This window comes from Ursus arctos, unplaced genomic scaffold (assembly GCF_023065955.2).
Source record: "Ursus arctos isolate Adak ecotype North America unplaced genomic scaffold, UrsArc2.0 scaffold_17, whole genome shotgun sequence".
In the NCBI taxonomy this organism is placed as follows: Eukaryota; Metazoa; Chordata; class Mammalia; order Carnivora; family Ursidae; genus Ursus; species Ursus arctos.
Genome location: NW_026622841.1, coordinates 34,334,014 through 34,354,276, shown reverse-complemented (window position 1 = coordinate 34,354,276; position 20,263 = coordinate 34,334,014). Strand labels below are relative to the sequence as shown.

Below are 20,263 nucleotides of genomic sequence, written 5' to 3'. Positions count from 1 at the left end.
ATGCTCTCTCTGTCTCTCTAAAATAAGTAAAAATAAAATCTTTTTAAAAAAGAATACTTTTATGTTTATTCACTTATGTACTATTTCTGATGCTTGTCATTTCTTTCTATAGATCCAGGTTTCCATCTTGTGTCATTTTCCTCCAGCTTGAAAAACATTTTAATATTTCTTGTAGTGCAAGTCTACTGACAACAGATTTTCTCTTTTTTGTTTATCTGAAAATGTTATTTCTCCTTCATCTTGTTTATTTATTTTAAATTTATTTATTTTTGAAAGAGAGTGTGTGTGAAGTGGGGAAGGGGCAGAGGGAGAGGAGAAAGAGAATCCATGCTCAGCTCAGGGCAGAGCCCAATGCGGGCTCAATCTCATGCTGCGAGGTCATGACCTGACCCAAAACCAAGAGCTGGAGGCTCAACCAACTGAGCCGCCCAGGTGCCCCTATTTCTCCTTCATTTTTGAAGGATATTTTCATGAGATGCAGAATTATAGGATGACAGTTTTTTTTTTTCCTTTCAGTACTTTAAAGATACTGTTCTACTTCCTCTTGCCTTCCTTGTTCTGATAAGAAGTTACTGTCAATATCACTATTCTTTATGTAATTGACATGTTTATCTAGTTGCTTTAAAGATTGTCTTTATCTTTGGTTTTCAACAGTTTGACTATAACCTGTAGGCAACATTTTTCATCAAATTTGAGAAATATTCTGTCATTATTTCTTTAAAATATATTTTTTCTCTCATTCTCAGTCTCTTTTTCTTCAACTTCAGTTATGTTTGTTAGCTTAATACTGTCTATAAGATCCCTGAGACTCTGATCATCTTTCTTCAAACCATTTTTTTTTCTCTGTGTTCTTCAAATTGGGTCATTTCTATTGATTCTTGGATCGTTGATCTCCTTTTTTCCAGTTTTTATTTTAATCACTGTAATTTTTAGCTCTATATTTTTCATCTGGTTCTTTTCTAGAGTCTCTCTCTCTTTCTCTCTCTCTGCTATGACTGCCTGTGTCTTCACTCATTAAGACCATATTTTCCTAAAGGAAGTGACTATCCATCAACATATTTATAATAGCTGATTTAAAATGAAGTTTTTATCTGCCCAAGTCCAACATCTGGGCCATCTTTTCGTTAATTTTAATTGATTGATTTTTTTTTCCTTAACTGTGGGTCACACTTTCTATCTTTTTTGTGTTTGGCAATTTGAATTCTATCCTATATATTATGGATGATGCATTTAGAAATGTGGATTTTATTAAAATTCTCTGAAGAGTGTTGATTTTTTCTCTTCTCAGCAACTTAATTACTTGCTAGTCACCTTGAACTTGGATAGATTTGGTTATATGCTTTGTGAGGGCAGATTTCTGGAAAGTCCAAGGTGTTTTCCAAGCTCCTCTAAATTGGTAAGACTCAATCTCCAAACTCTTTCCTCCCTATGTATTTTGTCATAGCTTGGCTTTCAGCTTCGTTAGAGGTTTATAATAAACATTTGTCTAGGATGTGAACCTTTTGGTGTCTCAGCTAAAGTGCAGGACATTAACAGTACCTCTTCATTCTTTGCCAGACTTCTGATTTCTCGCAGCATTGTCCAGTTTGTAGTATTTACATATTTCTATTCTGCTTTCAACTTTCTAGCATCCACTCTTTTTTAAGTCTTGCAGTGGAAAAGATAACAAGCAGTAGAGAAAATCTACAAGCTAAAAGTTGATGCTTTGAAAATATAAGTAAAATTTGTAAGCCTTTTCAAGATGATCAACCTATTATAGAAAGAGAAAAAAAATTACAGTATCAGGAAATGAAAAAGAAGATGTCATCATAGATTCTAATAATATCTTAAAAAGTAATTAAGGAATATTATAAACAATCTCTTGCAAGTACATTTGACAACCTAAATGATACAAATCCTTGAAATTGACAATACACCAAAATTGTTACCCAAAAAATTAGAAAATCTGAATTACCTTATACCTGTTAAAGGAATTTAATTTTTAATTAAGAAATTTCCTATAAATAAAACTAGATTTGTTAATTCTACCCAACATCTAAAGAAGAAATAATCTCAGTCTTACACAGATTCTTTCAGAGACTAGAGTAGGGTTTCTCAGCCTTGGCACTATTGACATTTCAGATCACACAATAAGATTTTGTTGGGAGGTTCTGTGCATTGCAGGTTGTTTAACAGCAACCCTGTCTTCTACCCATTAGATGCCAGTAGCATCCCACCCCCACTTTGTTACAATCAAAAACCTCTGCAGACATTGCTAAATGTCCTGTATGTAGCAAAATCCTCACCTTTACCCCTCTTGAGAACTATTGCACTAGAAGAACAAAGAACTTTCCCACATCCTTTTGTGAGACCTAAACCAGGTAAAAGCATTAGAAGAAAAAAAAAAAGGCAAAGTGATCTTCCTCATGAACATAAATGCAAAACAAAAAAGTTTCTTAACAAATTATTAGCAAATTAAGTCCAGGAATACATGAAAAGGATAATCCAGTTTAATCAAGTACAGTTTATCCCAGGAATGCAAAATTGGTTTAACATTTGAAAATCAATGTGATCTGCCTTATTAACAAAATAAAGAAGAAATCCAGTGTCTCACATAGATACAGAAAAAGCATTTAACATAGCTCTTTCATTGCTGGTACATTATAAGGAGAAAAAGTGGCCTGTCGTTAAACTAGAAAGCTGATAGAGGGTATGGACAAAGATACATCTCTTTAGTGATGAACACTTTTAGGAATAAGGAAAGAATGTCCACACTTAGCACTTACATTGTGCTGGAGGTCCTAGCTAGTATGATCAGACATAAAAAATATTGGAAAGAAAAAAGTAGAACAGTCTTTATTCTCAAATAGCATGACTCCATGTGGGAATATCCTAAAGAACCTACAGAAACAGGTACTAGAATTATTAAGTGGATTTAACCTATGCATGGAATTTGAGTTCAACATACAAAAATCAATTTTATTTCTATATAATGTGATTAGCTGTCATATAGCAATAGATATAAAACAAGTAGAATATAAAATAAAAGGAAGCATTTACAGCAACATAAAAAGCCATCAAATACCTGTGAATAACTTAAAAAGAAATGTACAAAATCTCTACATTGATCACTCTAAAATACTACTGAGATAAATTCAAGGAAACTTAATAAATGAACAGAAAGATATACCATGTTCTTGAATTAGAACACTCAATATTGTGAAGATATAAATTTTTTTTCTGAATTGAAGATTAGATCCAATGCAATTTTAGTCAAAATACCAGCTACTGTTATAGAAATTCGCAAACATTCTAAAATTTATATGGAAATATGAAGGGCCGAGAATAACAAAAAGTCTTTGCTATTTTAGAAGAATGAATTAAAAGACTTGTGAACCTAATTTTTGGTATGTTAATTAAAGTTATATCATCAAGACAGGTTAGTATTCCCATTAACATAGATAAATAGGTCAGTGGAACAGAATAGAGTTCAGAAATAGACCCAAACAGTCATATGTTCAATTGCTTTTTGACAAAGGTATCAAGCAAGTCTATGGAAAAAGGAGTCTTCAAAAAAAATAATACTAGATATACTGGGTATAAATTTGGAAAAAAAATGGACCTTGATTCCTGTTTCACATCATACCTCAAAACTAATTTGATCATACGGTGTTAGAGCCTGATCCACAGAGGAGGGCAGTTTGGCACAGAATATCAGAGCTTGTGCAGGGTGGGGAGGACTTTCCTCCTGGTGACTGTATTGGTGTTAGAGCTTGAACCTTGACCCGTATGCTGCACCCTCCCAATAAAATCCTGACCCGGGATCAAGCTCTCAGGCTGCTTTCTCCACTTTTACATCTGTGCACCTGAGCCTTGACACAATTTTATGATTTCTAATTGTTAGGCCTTCAACATTGCAGGAAAGTTTTTTCCTTGTTCTTGGTCATTTTTATCTTGTATTCCCTCAATACATACTCCAAATCTTCACTTTTCTGCTCAATACCCATTTCTTTCACTCACAAGGATGAATTTACCTCCGCCTTCACCAAGAGCATTGAAAGTGAAGTATGTACTTCCTCAACTCTGTCTTGACCCCACCACCCTAAACTCAGCCAGCCAAGTAGCAAAACACTATAGAGTTATTGATCCAAATGCTTTCTCGAAATATCTTCCCAAAGGTTTCATAGGTACCTCAGGCTGCATTTAAGTTCTCCCACATTCCCAATCCTTCCTCTCTGTTTTGCTTATGCCCCCATAATTCTGCCAGTCATTCTCACCACCTTTGCCCTTCACTACTCATATTCAAACACTCGTCAATTCTACCAATTTTAAATCCTAAATATGGTTTTTAAACAATCTCTCTTCATTTCACATGACTGCTTCTCCATCCCAGACCTTCATCATCTCTCCTCAGAGCTGTTTCAGGAGCCTTCTGACTCATCCAACTTCTTATAGTCCCTTTTCTAAGTGGTACCTTCCAGGATTATTTTTTATAAATTCAAGTTGGATTATGTATTTTCCCCCTTAGAGCCTTCCAGTGACTCTGCCTTGCCTACAAAATAGAGCGCAAGCCCCTTGATATGAGAAACCAAATCTTTCATTGATTGATGTGACGTGTCCCTGTCTCTCCTGCTTCACCTTCGCTTCTCAAAATATGTTTTACTTGCTGGTATATTTGCTCATAGTGTTTTTTCTGCTTAGAACATCCTTCCATCTTTCCTTATCCCCTGCTTAACCTCCAAAATTTAGTTTGAATGCTTCCAGAATTTCCTCTCAGTAATACAGATAGATGCCCTGCCTTTGTGTTCCCATTAATACCCTGTTATCCTGAATCGTAGCATGTATCATATAGCTTTAAAAATGATCTGTTTCAGGAGCACCTGGGTGCCTCAATCGATTAAGAGGCCAACTCTTGATTTCAGATCAGGTCATGATCTCAGGGTCGTGAGATATAACCTCCTGTCAGGCTCCGCACTCAGAGTGGAGTCTACTTGAGGATTCTCTTTCCCTCTTCTTCTGCCCCTCCCCCCCAAAATAAATAAATAACTCTTTTTAAAAAAATTATCTGTTTCCCTGTCTTTCCACCACAACAATCACTTGAGAGCAGGAACCAGGTCTTGCTCATGTTTGTATGCTTAGCACCTGGCATATATCATGTACTCAGTAAATGTTTATTTTTATATTTGCCCACTCTGGCCCCATAGCACATTACCAGGCCTATAGAGTATGTCTTCAATAAATATCTGATGAATATATAAAGGAATTATTGACTTAGTAATTTATTGAACAGGCACAAGGAAACCAGAATTTGAGATAACTGATATTTTTCATATAAGTGACTGAGAGAATGGCAATGTCATTAAATGAGAATGGAAGCATGGAGAAACTAGTCTCAAGGTAAATATAATGCCATTGCTTTCATAGGAGTTGCTTTGGGAGGTATGACAAGACATTCCTTCACAGCTTTCTGGCAGATACTGGATCAGGTCAGCAGTTTTAGAGAGCACTGGGGCTAGATGAATCTATTTAGAAATCATAACTGAAAATACATTGATGTGCCAAGAATCACTAAGAAAGTGCTAAGTAGGGGGAGAAGAAAGAAAAGGACAGAATCTTGAGGAATGTCTGCATTTAAGGGGAAGGAAGTAGAAGGATTCCCAGTAAAAGAATCTGAGCAGAAGCCTCCTGAAACTAGAAAACCAATCCTGATGATATATTATGAAGTCCAAGATAAAAAGTTGTAAGAAAGGAGTCAGTTGTCGTGAAGTGATCTAGTAAAAAGACTGTTGAAAGAGAAAAGGCCACCAGATCTGTTCTTTGAAAAATAGTTTTAATAGGCATGTCTTTTAAAATCGACTACTGTTTTCTAGAAGTTTGGCAAAGAAGGAAAAGAGAGAGGAGATGATAATGTAAAGGAGATGGTGAAAGGTTTTGTTTCTTAATTTAAAAAGTACATGCCTATTAGAAGAAATGAAAGCGTTCAGAAGTATGTAAATTAAATTATAAAAGCTATTCCCTCAGTCACTCTATTTCTGCTTCTTCTCAGGTTTGCTATGTATTCATCCAGAACTTTAAAAATATTTTTCATGTATTGTTGTTTTTACAAAAATGAGATCACATTATACATTCTCTTATTGCAAATTGCTTGCTTCCTTCCTTCCTTCCTTCCTTCCTTCCTTCCTTTCTTTTCTTAATAGTATGTCATCAAGTTTCTCCACAATAGTAGAGAGAACTACCTCATTCTTTTTAGTGACTGAATAGTGTTCCTTATAATGGATGTTTCATAGTTGTTTTTTTTAACTCATTCTTCTATTGAATATTTGCCTTCTGTTTTCCCCTATTACAAATAAATCTGCAATGACTGTCCTTGAACAAATATTCTCATGCTGTTGTTAATGTAATTCTATAGGTAACTTCTCAGAATTGTTAGGAGGTAGGTGCATTTTTATTTTGTGTTGACAAATCACTCACCAAAAGTGTAATCAATCTGCAGTTCCTCCAGGAATGTATTACAATGCTCTTGTCCCTGCACCCTCACTGACACTGAGGATTATACTTTCCTACTTAAGGGAAGAGTTTCTGGTTTTAGGTTTAGGTTTTGATTTTTAGTGAAAAGTCTGATCTTGTTCGTAATCCTAGGAAAGAATCCAGTTGAAAGGAGGAGCTTGTAAATTATTTAAAAAAAAAAAAGGAGATAACTGACAGGTCATAGTCACAGAGGGCATAGGTCAGTGATATCAAGAATATGAATAGGGGTGCCTGGGTGGCTCAGTCCTTAAGCCTTCGGCTCAAGGCATGATCCTGGCATTCTGGGATCGAGCCCCACATCAGGCACCTCGCTGGGAGCCTGCTTCTTCCTCTCCCACTCCCCCTGCTTGTGTTCCCTCTCTCACTGGCTGGCTCTCTGTCAAATAAATAAATAAAATCTTTATTAAAAAAAAGAATATGAATAAAAGGTGTGAATTTCTTCTGAGACATTAACAGAGGAATAGTAAATAGGTAAAGATGCAAATAAATGCAAAGGAAATAAGAAATTTTTTGTAGTCATCTTTATTTTAAAGAAATTAGAAGCCAAGTCCCCTGTTGAGATAGAGGATCAGGTTTATTTGAGAGAGAGAGAGTGAGCACAGGAACACGAGCACTCTCTCTCTCTCAAATTAATAAAGTCTTTTTGAAAGAAAAAAGAAAAACAACAGGCAGAGATGGGGGCACCTGGGTGGCTCTGTTGGTTATGTGTCTGACTCCTGATTTGCACTCAGGTTGTGATCTGAGGGTCATTGGGATTGATTGAGCCCCACTGTGGGCTCCATGCTCCGTGTGGAGTCTGCTTGGGATTCTTTCTTTCCCTCTCCCTCTGCCCCTCCCCACCCCCCAACTCACGCATGCTCGCTCTCTCTCTCTCTAAAGAAAGAGAGAGGGAGGGAGGGAGGGAGGAAAGAAAGAGAGAAAGAGAAAGAGAAAGAGAAAGAGGAAGGAAGGAAGGAAGGAAGGAAGGAAGGAAGGAAGGAAGGAAGGAAGAAAGAAAGAAAGAGAAAAAGAAAAAGAAAAAGGGAAAGAAAAGAAAAGAAAAGAAAAGAAAGAAAGAAAGAAAGAAAGAAAGAAAGAAAGAAAGAGAGAGAAAAGAAAGAAAGAGAAAAAGAAAAAGGGAAAGAAAAGAAAAGAAAAGAAAGAAAGAAAGAAAGGAAGGAAGGAAGGAAGGAAGGAAGGAAGGAAGGAAGGAAGGAAGAAAGGAAGGAAGGAAGAAAGGAAGGAAGGAAGAACGAACAAGCAGAGATGTAGTCCTTGGATCTGCCTGCATCTGGGGCATCTAGGTTAAAGTAAATTTATCTTACATTCACAGTGAGGTAGTTTTATTCTCTTCCGTTTCCTGTCTCATGAATAGAAGCTATATGAGCTAAGATACACATCCACTGGTGAGACCACATGGGGAAGTGATGCTTGAGTTCTGGTAAAAAAAAAAAAAATGTTTAAAGTGTAAATTTAATATACTGCATTACTCCCATATAAAGCCATACTGTTGATAGTTTTTGTTTCTTTGTATCATTCCAAGCATAAAGCCATTTAATTTCTTGGTTTTATTAGTAAATTATGATATAAGCAAACATTATTGAAAATTCTGATCAACATAAAGCAGAAGCCCAATGACTTGGGTGGGTTTACATGATTTGAATCCTGGTCAAGAGCCCCTGAGATTAGTAATGGATCCAGTAATACTCTGTCAACTTATTCTTATTTAGAGATTACCTCTGCTTCTGGGGAATTGAAACATCTTAATATTTAGACTCTACTTTTTGAGTAAATGTCTTCTCTCTCTTTTTTTTTTTTTTTTTTTCACTGTAACTCTCGCATTGATTTTGGGCATGTAGAAGACAAAACCAAAGTGTCATGAGTCTGTAGTGAGTTTAAGTGTAAAGCAAGAGGCTGATAGAATAGTCAGGAATATACATCACTGGAACATTTCTCCCTAAAAAATAAAATGTTATAAGAGTAAATGTGTTAATGGTGGGAACACGTTTATTAGAGAGAAAAACATATGCACATGTGTTTATTTTCATTAAAATTCCTTTTACTCCATACTTGCCTTGTTGACTTTATAATGAAATTATGTGAGGACAGAGACCAGTTATTCCACGTGCACCATTGTACTGCTCCTTACATACTCTGGGTGCATAATAAATACTGTAACAATTGAAAATGAGAAACACAAATGCATTTTGAAGCAAATTGGCGATATTTTAATCCCTAATGTTCGATTTTAGTACTTGGAAATATTTTGGTTATGCAAGTCTTGTTTTAGCATGCTTTTTATTTCTACAAGTATTCTGGTTCTCAGTCATACTCTGTGGTTTTATTAGCAGTTTCGTGGGTCTGAGTCTCATTTCCCAAACTCCAAATATAAGCTTTTTGAGGATAAAGACCATTTCTTCTCTAAAATTATTGTGACAAGATACAAAATAGACCTTCAGTAAATTATTCAAATTATACTTCAATAAAAAATAAAAAGAAAGTTCTTACTGCCATGAATTGCATTTCAACTCATGCTGAATTCATATGCCTTTATGTGATCATGCACCCCCCCATCTATACTCTCTATAGCTCATTCATGTTATTCTTTTCAGTTTATTGAAGTCAAAATGTGATGGCTGGCTGCTAGGAGCATCATCATCCATCAGAAAGTACCAAGAGTCCACTAACAGTGGTGAGACTAGAAGGGAGAAGAAGACAGTTGGGTTTCAATCACATACAGAAGATGATACCCTATGGACATGTCAAAAGAAAGATACATATCGACCCCAAAGAGGTAAGCTTAGTATCTACAAGTAGCAAAAGGAGAAGCTGTTCCGGGGCCAGTAGTTGCTGGTGGGTGCTAGCTGTGAACTCCAGATGATTTCTACAACCCTGAACAAGAGTTAAGTATATTAACCAACTGACATGTGTCTGCAAGGCCACAGGTGGCACATCAGCTAGATCACTGAATTGCATCAGCCTTTCTCTTAGAATACTCTTGTAAGAAACGGATTTGTCCCTCTTTGTAAGTGGCAAACTGTAAGGCTGATTTAACGGTAAGTATGGTTATAGGCATAAAATAATGTTTAAAGTGAATAAAGGGGACGTGAAATTAAATGTAAATTTCTGCTGGGAGAGTAAACTCTAACAAATATAGTTAATTCTCAATTAACTAGAAATATGGGAAGCGTGAAGGAGAGGTCATAGACAATTCTACATTGTGGCTAAAACAAAACTTTGTAAGTCTGAAGCATATATTGCCTAGCAGTCTTTTAATTGCCAGTGATTCTTCTTACTTTAGATGTCGCAGATTTTTTTTTTTAAGATTTTATTTTTAAGTAATCTCTACACCCAACATGGAGCCCAAACTCACGACCTCGAGATCGAGTCGCACACTCCACCAACTGAGCCAGCTAGGTACCCAGATGTCACAGATATTTTAAAAGAAATCAATTATAAAATAACTGTGTGAAATGTTGAGTGAAGTGGTCAAAATTTAATTGTATTTCCTGATTGTTTCTGGACTGGCTTATGGCTTCACCTCTCCTGAAATTATCAAGGGAGGGACTTCACAGCAGAATGCAGCAGGACTGAACTTCATTGTACAGAGAGATTACAGGCAAGAAAGGACCGCAAAAAGCCTTGGAGCCCCTCTGCTCACACCTCTTCCCCAGATATCTGTCTTACCTGCTTACAACCATTAACCCTGACTTCCTTCTTTTTTTTTTTTAATTTAAATTTTAGGTAGTTAACGTACAGTGCAGTATTGGTTTCTGGAGTAGAATTCAGTGATTCACCACTTCCATACAACACCCAGTGCTCATCACAAGTGCCCTCTTTAATGCCCATCACCGATCTAGCCCATCCCCCACCCACCTCCCTCCATCAGCCCCTTTTGTTCTCTCTCCTTAAGGGCCACTTATAGCTTGTTTACCTCTCTCTTTCCCCCCTACCCCATATGTTTGTCTGTTTTCTTTCTTAAATTCCATACACGAGTGAGATCATATGGTATTTGCCTTTCTCTGGCTGACTTATTTCACTCTGCATAATACACTCTGGTTCCATCCACATATTTACCTCTTTTTTTTTACTGGGCTGGCACCTGCCCACCTCTGGTATTAAGCATCCAACTTTTCATAATCTAGCACTCTTACGTGTATTTGCTTGAAAACTGGGCAGAGTTTTGTTAGAAGATCTTGTATACCATACTCCCATTACCTGCTGCCTTTGTCATGATTTTTGGTTTTAACTATGATTAATCTAGAAATTGTTTAGTCTTCTTCCAAATAATTGAGAGATGATAATTAGTCCAAGATTCAGAAGAGAAAGCATCCACATCTTAAAAAGCAAGTACATTTTATTTGACATAAGGCAGAAGTTCTACAGACCTCCATTGCATCAGGACAACTTAGAACAACTTTTGTCTTTGTAGAAACAAAAATGAGATTGAGGGGACTTCATCTCTGAGATAGACTCTTCTTAATTTTCTCTGTGAGTCCTTGAGAGATGGGAAACTTGTATTCTCTTCTTAGTCATTGCACTTTGGAGAATAGAGAACCAATCAAAGCTGGTGTGTGTGGTGGTTACACTGCAAGTCTTAACATAGTTTTCTGTTCACTTGTCAACAAATTTGTGTTGTGTGCCAGCACTAAAATAAAATGGCAAAATGAGAAAAATAGAGTGTAATAGCAAAGGGACAAATGACTTGTGTTATTGGTTAAGACCACAGCCACATCAGAAGGCTGCAGTTGAAAAGGCACTTTGAGAAAGGTACCATCAGCCCAGCCCTTACAGTGCTGGAGGTTAATCTCTCCCGGGCCCAGCTATGGAAGCTATAAGCCTGGAAAGGGCTTGTGTCCAAAAAAAATCAATTTCTAATTTGAAACAAAATCATTTTTGACTAACAGGGGTTCAGAACCCATTACTTTTTGCTGTATAGTCTGCTGACATTTCAGCACTTTCTGTTGTGCACAATGAATCCTAATAGTCATTTTATAATGTTGCTATACCAATCAATTTAACCAAGACAAAGCTGTTAAATTCCGCAAAGTTTCAGGAACAGTTTTCACTCACGGTTTTATTTTTTTCATTAGCTTTTTTCCTTTTTCTTTTTCTTTTTTTTTTTTTTTTTTTTTTTGGTGGGGAAAGGTTGTAGTGTTGCAGTGGAAAAAAAGTAGAAACTTTCTCATTTTTTTTTTTAAGAGAGTTTTGTTTTAAGATGTTCACAGGAATTAACTTTTTTCTTTCTACTTATAAGAAAGATTGTCATGTAAGGGGTGCCTGGGTGGCTCAGTCAGTTAAGTGTCCAACTCTTGATGTCAGCTCAGGTCATGATCTCAGCGTCATGAGATTGAGCCCCACGTTGAGCTCTAACCTGAGCATGGAGTCTGCTTAAGATTCTCTCTCTGCTTCTCCCTCTGCCCCTCCCTGTCCCGTTCAACGCACTCACACTCCCCGCCCCCCCAAAAAAAAGAAAGAAAAAAAGGATAGTCGTGTATTTTTCTCTTCTTTTATTCTGATATGGAGCCATTGCCAAATTACTGTATACCTGATGATCGAGGAGCTGAAGTTGCCCCTCTGAGTTATTCTGCTCATTGCAGAGCTGGTATGCACAGATTACAGAACAGAGCATCGGCATGTATGGTGGCATGCAGCCAGATGGGAGATGGGTACAAGTGTGCTGCAAGAGGTTTGGACACCCTGTTTATCATAAGGCCAGTGACCCAGCACTAATTGCCTCAGTCACACTGCTTGGTTTAGTGTCTCCTTAATTGCTTTCCTTTCTTTAGTGTGTCTAAAATTTTTAACATACTTTTCTTCTTTGTTTCTTTTGTTGTCTTTAATCATTAAGTACCACATGGGATGTTTACTGCAGGACCATTAATCTTTATTATCAGTCTCTTATTCCTCTACCTTTTCTGTTCTCCTCACCATTCTGTCAACTTTATTGATACTAAATATATAAAGAAAGACCTGACTCTTGTCTCAAGAAGCAACCTTGGAATCACAACAATGTGTACAGTATTGTTAGAATTATACTTAAAATATAAATTGTTTTTCAATCATCAATGCTTGGAATAGTCTATTTTAGTTGCCTTTATTGAGCTATGTGTAACAAGGAGATATTACCTAGGAAAATCTAAACTTGAGTCAAGAACTTTTAAGCCAGGGCGCCTGGGTGGCACAGCGGTTAAGCGTCTGCCTTCGGCTCAGGGCGTGATCCCAGCGTTCTGGGATCGAGCCCCACATCAGGCTCCTCCGCTATGAGCCTGCTTCTTCCTCTCCCACTCCCCCTGCCTGTGTTCCCTCTCTCGCTGGCTGTCTCTGTCTCTGTCGAATAAATAAATAAAATATTAAAAAAAAAAAAAAAAAGAACTTTTAAGCCAAAGGCACAAATCTGAAAACAGACACTGTTCATTCCAAACACCTCCCTACTCAGGGGTGTTTGTTTGTTTGTTTGTTTGTTTGTTTTTCCTCTCCCAGCTTGCCTTGAACTGCCCTTTTCTTATCAATCACTGATTCCCTTTCATAAGAGCCTTCGAAGCTGAGGGCATTTTTTTGTGTGTGATGCTGACAGGCTAGCAGAAGCTGTGAGACCACTGAGCAGACATGTTCCAGGATCGAAATGTTAGACCTCAGGGCTTGGCATTGCCCATTTCTAAGTGAGGCTATAAAGGCATCCCAAAGCCCCCTACTACATTTAGAGCTATGCCTGTTTGTTCCTTCTTCATAGATCTCTGAGTCTTCTTAAAACTTCAAGAGAGGCTGAACCTAAAGTAATTTGGATTTAACTGATGGTATTGACCATGCCCTCCATTTTGTCTTTGGGCTTTTTTAGACTATATAATATACAGCAGCTATCACTGGTTGAAGGCACCTGAGGGGCTCCCAAACACATTTTTCTTTTATTGGAAGAAGATTATTATAGACTCATCTGAAATGAGAAATAATCCTTGAAGCTCCTAGTTGTTCCTCTAAATAAGCCTGTGCTTGCAATGATGTGAATGTTCTTTGTTGTCCATGGTGGGGTAATATAGGTGATGCAGTTAAAGAAATAAACAAGTTGGGGTAGCCAAAGTTCAGAAGCCATGTCTGCTTTGCCTCTAGAGAACACTTATTTATGTTTCTTTTATTATTAACATCATCATCATTATTTTATGTTTAATCATTAGAAAAGGTCTCACAAGATATTACTTCTGATTCCCAGAAGTCTGAGCTAAAAGATTTGTTAAAAATTGATGCCTTTATCAACAGAACACAGAAGACAACCATAGTATAGGGCTATGAATAAACCCAGACATGTAGGTTAAATTGTCCTGCTCAGTCCCTTTTAAAAAGGAGTTCAAATGCAAGAGACCAGCATTAAGAGTTGAAGTTGCTGTATATGAAATATTGTCACTTAAACCAGAAGCTCGACATTTCCCATTCTCTACAATAGAAGTATCTCAAAATACTATATAATTTACTTTTTTTGTATTTTGTATCTTCTCCCACTAGAATATGAACACTCTGTATTTTACTGTTGCATCCCCATAAGAACATTGCTTAACATGTAGGTACTCATTATGTATTTGTTGAATGAATTAGTATAACACGATCCATGATAGATAGATAGATAGATAGATAGATAGATAGATAGATAGATAGATTTTTCTTTCTGTGTTGTTACCCCATTTCCCAGCTATAAAGATCTAATCAGTTAGACCTTTTGACCTCAGGACCTATGGTGATTAAGAAATATATATGCTGGGGCGCCTGGGTGGCGTAGTCATTGAGCGTCTGCCTTCAGCTCAGGGCGTGATCCCGGCGTTATGGGATCGAGCCCCACATCGGGCTCTTCTACTATGAGCCTGCTTCTTCCTCTCCCACTCCCCCTGCTTGTGTTCCCTCTCTCGCTGGCTGTCTCTATCTCTGTCAAATAAATAAATAAATAAAATCTTTAAAAAAAAAAAAAAGAAATATATATGCTTGTCCTTTCAAAGTCCTTATGGTGATTGATTGGCAGTGTCAAAGAGATATTAGTAGAGTGTGGTCTTAAAAACAGCACTGCCTTGAGAATCAAGAAAACTGTAGGGTTTTTAAATTTTTCTTTTATTTTGATTGAGATTTAATTTACATACAGTAAAACTGCATAGGTCTCAAATTCAGTTTGATAAACTTTGACAGTTGTATATACCCATACAATTAAGATATAGTACCTTTCCATTCTTCATGAAAGCTCACTCATGTTCCTTTCTAGTCTAACACAGGATTTTTCTTTTTTTTTTTCTTTTTTTTTTTTAAGATTTTATTTATTTATTTGACAGAGATAGAGACAGCCAGTGAGAGAGGGAACACAAGCAGGGGGAGTGGGAGAGGAAGAAGCAGGCTCATAGCGGAGGAGCCTGATGTGGGGCTCGATCCCAGAACGCCGGGATCACGCCCTGAGCTGAAGGCAGACGCTTAACCGCTGTGCCACCCAGGCGCCCCTAACACAGGATTTTTCTTAAACATGACCTTTCTCGGGACAGAGTTCCTTTCTGGGTTTGCACATTTCTGCCTTCTGTATCCTCAAATGGCCTTTTCGCTATGAGCGTACATTCCTGGTGTGTCTCTCTCCCTTTTTTTTTTTTAAGCTTTTATTTATTTTATTTATTTGAGAGAGAGAGAGAGTATGAGCTGGAGGGAAGAGGGAGGGAGAATCTGAAGCAGACTCTGCACTGAATTCAGAGCCTGATGCGGGGATCAATCTAATGACTGAGAGATCCTGACCCGAGCCAAAATTGAGACTCTGCCGCTTAACTGACTGAGCCACTCAGGTGCCCCCTGTCTCTCTCTTCTTTTAAGGACAAAGGATCATATCAGATTAAAGGCCACCTATATGACCTCATTTAGCCTTAATAACATCTTTAAAGATCCTATCTCCAAATACAGTCACATTCTGAGGTGTACTGAAGTTTAGGACTTCAACACATGAATTTGGGCAGGGTGGGAGAGCACAGTTCAGTCCATAACAACTAATTTTTTCCCAGTCTTTATGCTTTTTATTTCTTTTTCTTATCTCATTATACTGCCTAGGACTTCTATTACAATGTAGAATAAAATGGTAAAAGTGAACTTCCATAAGGAGGTCCTGATCTCATAGGGAAAGCAGTCTACCACCATTTAGTATGATTTTAGCTGTAGTTTTTTTTTTTTTTTTTTTTGTAAATGTTCTTTATCAGGTTAAGAAAGTTCCCTCCTCATTTTGCTGAGTCTTTATCATAGGTAAGTGTTAAATTTCATCAAGTCTTTTTTGTGTACCTATTGAGATGACCATGCATTTTCTTCTTTCTTCTGTTAATTTGATGAATTACACTGATTGGGAGATACTGGTGTGTAATACCTTTCTTTGGTAATGACCTTGTCAGAGTTTGGTAACAGAGTTACGCTGTGTCATAAATAAGTCAAGAGGATGTCAGCAAAAATGGCAGAGTAGAGACTTCCAGAGCCCTCCCCCCCCTCGGCTCCCCGAAATACTGAAAATACTGGCAAAACTGACAGAATCAGCCTTATGAGAACTCTGAAAGATAGTGAAAGATTAATAAAAAATCAAGCAAATGCTTAGCCAACAAAAAGTCCACTGAAACATGGTCGGAGAACTTAGTGGAATTTTAAGTTAGCCTTGTCCCATCCCCATCCCCAGCATGGCAGCATTCTTGAAGATGGCATCCTGAGTTCCAGGTATGAGCACCTGGTCCCAGAGGAAGCAGAATAGATCTTGTTCTCAAGGAATTGTGTTTGTCTCTTTTCACCTATTTCCTAAAGGATTGACACGGGATTTTTCTTTAAACATGACCTTTCTCGGGACAGAGAAGCAACTACATGTAGGACATTGCTTGCAAACATTAAAAACCAAATGAACACACCACTGCTGCCTGAAGTAAAAAAGTAATAGTTGAGACAAACAATAGAAACATCAAAGCCAACAAATTAGACAACCAAATATGAAATGGACAAATTCCTAAAAAACACATAAACTACCAAAACTGACTCAAGAAGGATAGGAAATCTGAATAGACCCAAACAAGTAAAGTGATTAAGTCAGCAATCAAAAACCTCCCAAAAAAGACAAGCCCAGGACTTGAAGCAGATGGCTTCACTGGTAAATTCCACCAAATATTTAAAGAAGTAACACGAATCCTTCTGGAACTCTTCCAAAAAAATAGAAGAAGAAACACGTCTTCACTCATTTCAGGCATTACTCTGATGCCAGAGCCAGACAAAGACATCACAGGAAAACTACACACCAATATCACCATGAATATAGATGAAAATCTCCTCAATAAAATACTAATAAAACTGAATGCAGCAGCATATTAAAAGAATTACATACAAAGTGGGATTTAGCCCAGGAATGCAAAGGTAGTTCAACATACAAAAACCAATGAGTGCAATATACCACATATCAATAGAATGAAGGGGAAGAACGCCTGGCTGACTTTGTCAGTAGAGCATGCAGCTATTGATCTCAGGGTCATGAGTTCAAGACCCACATTGGGCGTGGAGCCTACTTTAAAAAAAAAAAAAAAAGAATGATGGGGGAAAAAGAACATCAACCTGACACACAAAAAAAATTTGACAAAATCCAACACTCTTTCATGATAAAAACAATCATGGTAATAAAGTGGTAATAGAAGGAAACTTCCTAACATGGTAAAGAGCGTATATGAAAAACCCACAGCTAACGTCATATTCAGTTGTAAAAGACGGAAAGCTTACCCCCTGAGATCTGGAACAAGACAAGTATCCCTGCTTTTGCCACTTCTATTCAACCTTGTGCTGGAAGTTCTAGCCAGAGCAGTTAGAGAAGAAAAAGAAATAAAACATATCCACATTAGAAAGGAAAAAGTTAAACTGTTTAAGCAGACCGTATGATTTTATATATAGAAAATCCTAGAGGATGCACAAAAATCTCTTAGAGCTAACAAATGAATTCAGCCAAGTGGCAGGATAAAATTCAATACTCAAAAATGCTTGCATTTCTATATACTAGTAATGAACTACTGAAAAGGAAATTTTAAAAAATTTCCATTTATAATAACATCAAACCCATAAAATACCTAGCAATAAATTTAACCAAGAGTTTAAGATTTGTACAGTGAACAGTACAAAACATTGCTGAAACAAATCAAAGAAGACCTAAATAAGCAGAAAGACATTTTGTGTTCATGGATTTAAGGACTTAATATTGTTAAGATGTCAGTACTTCACCCCCTAAGTGATCTACAGATTGAATGCAGTCTCTGTCAAACTCCCAATATCACTTTTGCAGAAATGGAAAAACCAATTCCAGAATTCATGCACAATTACAAGTGTCCCCAAATAGTCAACATAATCTTGAAAAAGAGAAGCAACGTTGAAGTCAATCATACTTCCTATCTTCAAAATTTACTACAAATCTTTAGTAATCAAAACTATACTGAGTTTGGGGCCCCTGGGTGGCACAGCGGTTAAGCATCTGCCTTCGGCTCAGGGCGTGATCCCAGCGTTCTGGGATCGAGCCCCACGTCAGGCTCCTTCGCTATGAGCCTGCTTCTCCCTCTCCCACTCCCCCTGCTTGTGTTCCCTCTCTCGCTGGCTGTCTCTATCTCTGTCGAATAAATAAATAAAATCTTTAAAAAAAAAAAAAAAACTATACTGAGGTTATACCTATACCTGGCATGAGGTTAGATACAAATAAAGAGAGAGATCAACAGAATAGAATTGAGAATCCAGAAATAAACCCATACATCTCTGGCCAATTGATTTTCAACAGGGGTGCCAAGACAATTAAACAAACGGATAGTGTATTCAACAAATGGTGCTGGGACAACTGGATATCCACATGCAAAAAAATGAAGTTGGATTCTTCATTTATGTACCTCATGCCATACACAAAAATTAACTCAAAATTAATCAAAGAGCTAACAATGAAAACTATAAAACTCTTAAGTAAAAACATCAGTGTAAATCTTCATGTTCATATATTAGACAGTGGCCTCTTGGATATGACACCAAGAGCACAAGCAACCAAAGAAAAAATAGGTAAATTGGACTTAATGAAAAAATTTTTTCTGTCAAAGAACACTATCTATAGAATGTAAAGGTGCTCCACAAAATGGGATAAAAATTTGCACACCCTATATCTCCAATGGGTCTAGTATCCGGGATATATAAGGAACTTTTACAACTCAATAACAAAGACAAACAACTCAATTAAAACCTGGGCAAAGGGCTTGAACAGATATTTCTCTTAAGAAGATATTCAAATGGCTAATAAGCATATGAAAAAATGTGCAACATCACTAATTATTAGGGAAATCCAAATCAAAACCACAGTGAGACACTGCTCCACACCCACATGATTATTATAATTTAAAAAATGGAAAATAACAAGGTGGTGAGGATGTCTAGAAATCAGAACCCTCATACATTGTCGGTGGGAATTTAAAATAATAGAGCCACTATGGAAAACGGTTTGGTAATTCTTCAGTAAGTTAAACATAGAATTACCATATGACCCATCAATTGTACTCAGAAGTGTATATACAAAATAATTGACAACAGGTGTTTAAACAAATTTTGTATGCAAATATTCATAGCAGCTCTATTCACAATACCCAAAAGGTGGGAATGACCAAAATGCCCATCAACAGATGAATGGATAAACAAAATGCAGTATATCCATACAATGGAATATAATTTAGCCATAAGAAGGAAGGAAGTTCTGATATGTGCTACAGCATAAATGAACTTTGAAAGCATTATGCTGGGGCACATGGGTGGCTCAGTCAGTTAATGTCTGACTCTTGATCTCAGGATCCTGATCTCAAGCCCCACCTTGGACTCCTGCTGGGATGGAGTCTACTTAAAATTAAAACAGAAAAGAAAAAATTATGGTAATTGAAAGAAGCAAGACACAAAAGGCCACATGTTGTATGATTCTATTCATATGAAATATCCAGAATAGACAAAGCAGATTTATGGTCACCAGGGACTTAGGAGGGGAAAATGGAGAATGACTGCTTAATTGTTACAGGGTTTTTGTCTGAAGTGATGAAAAAGGTCTGGAACTAGATAGTGTGATGGTTGCACAACATTGTGAATGTACCTAATACCAACAAATCGTACTCATTAAAATGGTTAAAATGGTAAATGTGTATTTTACCACAATTTTTAAAAAATAAGTGAGGTAGTATTTTTTCTCTCCTCTGTTTTCTGAAAGAGTTCATGTAAGATTGGTATTATTTCTTCCTTAACATGTTTTATAGAATCCGCCATTGAAACATCTGGCTTGGAGTTGTTGCTTTTGTTGTTAGTGTTGATAGTGATGGTATGTGTGTGGGTGGGTTTTCTTATTTTGGATTTTATTTTTTTTTAACAGATACCGGACTATTCATATTTGTCATTTCCTTTTGTGTTCAGTTTTGCTAAATTTTGCTTTTCATGTGATTTGCTCATTTCATCCAAGTTGTTGACTTTATTGGCGTAAAATTGTTCATAACCTGCCTTTTCTTTAATGGCCTTAATATCTGTAGTGATGTCCCTCTTTCATTCCTGATACTGGTAATTTTTAATTTTCTCTCTTGATCAGCTTTGCAAGGGGATAATCAATTTTACTGTTTTTTTTTTAAGAAAAAAACCCAGCCTTTTCTTTTTGTTGATTTTTGTCTATTATGTGCTTGTTTTCTATTCCATTGATTCTTGTTCTCATTTTTATTATTTACCTTGTACTAATTTGGGTTTAATTAGCTCTTTTTTCCCTAGCTTCTTAAAT

At 36.8% G+C, this 20,263-nt stretch overlaps 1 protein-coding gene across 8 annotated transcripts in view; it reads left to right on the top strand.

Annotated features, from left to right (window-relative positions):
• The window catches only part of KIAA1328 (KIAA1328 ortholog), a 335,798-nt gene that overhangs the window by 265,538 nt on the left and 49,997 nt on the right, over positions 1-20,263 (top strand). For all 8 annotated transcript variants that reach the window (XM_026496213.4, XM_057313119.1, XM_026496212.4 and 5 more), the window contains one exon: positions 9,099-9,280. In XM_026496213.4, coding sequence (XP_026351998.4) covers positions 9,099-9,280 — 182 coding nt within the window. The remainder of the gene's footprint in view (positions 1-9,098; positions 9,281-20,263) is intronic.